Source organism: Amaranthus tricolor, chromosome 9, assembly GCF_026212465.1.
Source record: "Amaranthus tricolor cultivar Red isolate AtriRed21 chromosome 9, ASM2621246v1, whole genome shotgun sequence".
Classification (NCBI taxonomy): domain Eukaryota; kingdom Viridiplantae; phylum Streptophyta; class Magnoliopsida; order Caryophyllales; family Amaranthaceae; genus Amaranthus; species Amaranthus tricolor.
In genome coordinates this window covers 1,921,896-1,926,895 of record NC_080055.1, presented here as the reverse complement: position 1 = coordinate 1,926,895, position 5,000 = coordinate 1,921,896, and the positions used below count along the sequence as shown (strand labels likewise).

Sequence of the window (5,000 nt, the reverse complement as noted above, 5' to 3'; positions counted from 1 at the left end):
TCTCTAGGATCCTTTTAATCTCCCTGTTGGCGACCTCGACCTGCCCTTGTGTTTGGGGATGGTAGGGCGCACCAATCTTGTGCACGACTCCATACTTCTTCAACAACTTGTTCAGCTCGTTCTTCGCGAAGTGGGAACCCCCATCACTTATGACTATCTTGGGAACACCAAATCTAGAGAAACTTAGGCTTTTAAAAATCTTCATAACTATCTTGTGATCATTTGTAAGTGAGGCAATGCCCTCCACCCACTTAGATACATAATCGATCCCTACCAAAATGTATCGGTTCCCATAAGACGATATAAAGGGGCCCATGAAGTCAATACCCCGGCAATCAAATACTTCACACTCTAGGATGTAGTTTTGAGGCATCTCATTCCTCATGGAGATATTTCCAACCTTTTGGCACCTTTCACAGCTCTTCACAAACGCTTCAACATTCTTATGCAAGGTGGGCAAAAAGAATCCCGCGGTGGCGATGTTAGCAGCAGTGTTCATTATCCCATGATGGCCGCCACACGCGTATGAGTGACAATGAGTTAGAGCTTTGGGGACCTCCTCTTCAGTGGTACAACGGTGGATGATGCCGTCAGCGCAGGCATGAAACAAATAGGGGTCATCCCAAAAGAAATTTCCGACTCTTCTGAAGAAAGTCTTCTTCATCGCTCTAGATTCAAACTCGGGTAGCTCCCCACAAGCTAAATAATTTGCAATATGTGCGAACCAAGGGGCCTTCCCAACAACTATTGCTGTCATCAAAGTTTCTTCAACCATTTCATCTTGGATAAAAGGGGAGTCATCATTTGGCTCGGGTAACCTAGACAGATGGTCGGCTATCACATTTTCACTTCCCTTCCTATCCTTCAATTCAAAGTCGAATTCTTGCAATAAGAGCACCCAACGGATCAACCTTGGCTTTGCATCCCTCTTCGTCATTAAGAATTTTAGGGCCGAGTGATCCGTGAATACTACAACCTTAGAACATATCAGATACTGGCGCAGTCTCTCAAAAGAATAGACTACCGCCAACATCTCCTTCTCCGTAGTAGAGTAGTTGTGCTGTGCTGGGTCTAGTGTTTTACTGATATAGCATATGACATGGTGCTTTCCTTCCTTTTTCTTGTCCAAGAACTGCACCTACAAAGATATCACTGTCATCGCACATTAGTTCAAATGGCAAGCTCCAATCAGGTGCTTGCACAATGGGCGCAAAAATCAAAGCTTGCTTTAAACGGTTAAAGACATTGAGGCATCTCTCATCAAAATTAAATTCGACATCTTTCTGAAGCAATTCATTTAAAGGTTTAGCTAAGATCAAAAATCCTAAGATGAGACGCCTGTAGAACCCCGCATGCCCAAGAAAGGACCGTACTCCCGTGACCGAGGTAGGTACAAGAAGGTTCCTTATTACATCTATCTTAGCAGAGTCTACCTCGATGCCTTTGAAGGACACCTTGTGGCCCAGGACAATGCCTTCTTGTACCAAAAAGTGACACTTTTCCCAATTCAACAAAAGATTCGTCTCTTGACATCGCATCAAAACTTTTTCAAGATGTGTCAAGCAAGTGTCAAAAGAGGAACCTTCAACAGAAAAATCATCCATGAAGACTTCCATGAAGTCTTCTAGCATATCAGAAAATATAGCAGACATGCACCTTTAGAAGGTGGATGGAGCATTGCACAATCCAAAGGGCATTCTCCTATAAGCAAAAGTCCCAAAAGGACAAGTGAAAGTTGTTTTCTGATGATCCTCGGGGTGGATAGGAATTTGAAAGAAACCTGAGTAACCATCCAAAAAACAATAGTACTTGTGCCTTGCCAATCTCTCAAACATCTCGTCAATGAAGGGCAAAGGGAAATGATCGTTCCTTGTAGCCTTATTGAGTTTGCGATAATCAATGCAAACTCGCCATCCTGTGGTGGCTCTGGTTAGGATCATCTCACCTTTGTCATTCTCGATGGTCATTCCTCCCTTTTTCGAAACAACATGAACAGGACTAACCCACCAACTATCTGAAATTTAGTAGATGAAGCCGGCCTTGAGGAGTTTGAGGATCTCATCCTTAACTACCTCTTTCATGTTGGGGTTTAACCTCCTTTGTGGCTCAATCAAGGAGAAATGCTCATCATCAAGATGAATCTGGTGCATAACAAGGGTTAGACTAATCGCCTTAATATCATCAAGTGAGTACCTAATGACACTTCTAAATAAAACAAGCAATTTTTCCAACGAGGTGTCATCAAGCTCAGAACTCACTATGACTGGACTCCCCTCATCAACATCAAGATAAGCATATTTAAGGCTAGGGGGTAGGGGTTTCAAACTTACCTTAGGGGGAGGCATGGAACTCTCCCCCTTGTAGACAACACCCTCCTTAATCTCACATAGTGGCATTTAGCTTCTTTGCTTGCACATTCCTAGGTCCTTCCCACTTGTTCTTCCAACTGCTCAACTTCTTCATAAGAATCCTCATCACGCTCTGAATACCTAATTCCAATTTCCCTCTGATATTTCTCAAGTTTTCTTTCAACAACTTCAAGGCGGCACACTTGTTCAACCATAGATTTCTTCAAGATTGGGGAAATTTTGAATACGACCTTCACCTGGGCTACTTCCACCTTTATGGTGTCATTATGGAAATTGATAACCGCCCGGAGTGTTTTTAAGACGGCTCTTCCCAAAATGAGTGGAGTATAAGGGCCCTCTTCCATCTCCATCACTACAAAGTCGCAAGGGACCACTAGTTCTCCCACTTGGATAGGTACATCATCAAGCTCTCCACATGGAACCTTTATACTCCTATCTGCCAATTGGATTGTCTTTCTGGAAGGTCTGAGGCTAAAAGGTAGCTTCTTGGCAATGGATATTGACATAAGGCTAATCGAGGCTCCTAGATCGGCGAGCGCCCCTTTGGGTTCAAAATTCCCCAACTTCACTAGAAGGTTGTATGGATCGGGATCTCACTCTTTTACATGCATTTTTCCTTGTAGAATGGAACTAACCTGATGGGGGAGACTGATTATTTCTTCCTCAAGCTTCTTCTTGTTGGAGAGTAGGTCTTTCAAGAACTTAGCATACTTAGGCATTTGTGCCATTGCATTAAGAAACCGAATCTTCATCTCCATCTTTTGCAAGTGCTCTAGAAACTTCTTGAACTTTTCATCAAGTTGCTTCTCCACTCTCTTATAAGGGAAGGGAAGTGGAGGAGCATACAAGCGATCTAACCTCTTTCTCTCCTTAATCCTCTTCTTTCTCTCTTCTTAACTTTCCATCGACTTCTCACTCTTTTTCTTTTCTTCTTCATTATCAATCTTTTTAGGCTCGCTTCTTTCACTATCAACCCTCGATCTTTCACCTTTGTCCTTTTCTTTCTCATTCATATTCACTCATTTCTCGTCACCAACCCTTACCAAAGGTGCATCAACTGGATATGGGAGAAAAAGGTTGACAATAAACTCCGCGTCTCAACATAACGAGTTTTCGTAGATTGAAGAGCATCTAAAACTAATGACGAAAATAACAAGCACGGTTGATTAATGATATAAATCAAAGGGGAGAAAAAGGGGTTGAGATTAGATTCACTTTAGGAAGGTGATTTTAAAAGGGTATATATTAGGTTAGAGGAAATCAGACAATAACTAGTCTAGACACCCAAGAATGCGAGAGGAAGTTGATGATTCCACAAATCACAATGAACGACCTATTCTCGCCCTATGTCTCCGAAGGAGTTGTAGGACAAGATTCGCATTGGGTTTCAAGGACTAATTATTATCGCCTTTTCCCTAATCCTAAACAATAAAGAGCATAGCCATTCTTAGGGTTTCACTAATCAATCCCCAAAGAGAACTACTCACGCATGGTTGAAATGTAGGAAACAATGATAATCAATGGAACAAAAACCATAAATAATAGCCATCAAAATAAACCAACAAGAGTAAAGATAATGTAGAAGTTATTCTAGATAAGTAATAAATGTTAGGCAAGACAATAAATGCAATAAATGAACTCAAAGTAATGAGGAGATTGATACTTACAACTCAATGTTGATGCTACAATAAGGAGGTGGCAAAGATTCAATAATCAAGATTGAAATCCAAACTAGAAAGTGAAAACTTGAAATACAAAAGATTGAGATAATAAAACTATGAAAAACAAGGCTTTTCTTCCTTAAAGAAAGTTAAGTAAATCAAACTATATTAGAGAATATATTAGGGCTTGCCCCCTTGTTTCTACAGAAAGTGGGGTATTTATACCCTCTAAGCAAGGGAGATTCGAATGCCCAAAAATGTCCTTGAGTTTGGCTTGAGAAGAAATATAGTTCCCGCAGAAAACAGGTCCATTCTCCCGAATAAGTGATCCATTCGCTCGAATCTTGATGTTTGAAGCATTTCAGAAACTTGCTCTAAAGTTGATTCGCCCGAATGAGAAGTCCATTCGGTGGAACGGAGGGCCATTCGCTCGAACATTGTTTCATTCGCCTATTCCAGCAGCTTTGGTGGATCTTCTTTGAGAAAACATAGGTCATTCGACCGAATGACATATCCATTCGAGCGAATGGAGCTTGATTCGGCAGTTTCAGCTACTTTTGCCTCTTAACTTGAGCATGATCAACATCAATTGCTTGAATGGTGTCTTGGTTACCCTAAATGGAGTAACAACTAGTAATTAGCGGCTTCCAAGCTCAGTGTTGTCCGGTAAAGTCCTCGATTTGCATGCCTTAGTCTCACAACACATCGATGTTGACCTTGTTGTCTCCGAATCTCCTGAAATAACCACAAAACAACCCCAAAGACAAGAAGGTAAAATTGTGCGTAATGTGCATAATAACGATTGGAAAGCATAAAACTTGGCACAATAAAGAGGTATTAAACGTGTTCATAAATGAGCACATCACAAACCGATAATTGGTTTTGTTTCTGTGCTCTGTTCAGCCTTGGCAATTGTTGTAGTATGTATGATTTCAAGCCGCTATGGTCTGGGCTTCTTGGATAGAACAAG

At 41.3% G+C, this 5,000-nt stretch overlaps 1 protein-coding gene across 1 annotated transcript; it reads right to left on the bottom strand.

Moving 5' to 3' along the window:
* Positions 1-2,419: 2,419 nt before the first annotated feature.
* Positions 2,420-3,127, bottom strand: LOC130823179 (uncharacterized). The gene is made up of 2 exons (XM_057687812.1): positions 3,005-3,127; positions 2,420-2,932 (listed from the first exon to the last, which is right to left on the bottom strand). The coding sequence occupies exons 1-2, from the start codon at positions 3,125-3,127 to the stop codon at positions 2,420-2,422; spliced, it is 636 nt and encodes a 211-aa protein (XP_057543795.1).
* Between the last annotated feature and the right edge of the window lie 1,873 nt (positions 3,128-5,000).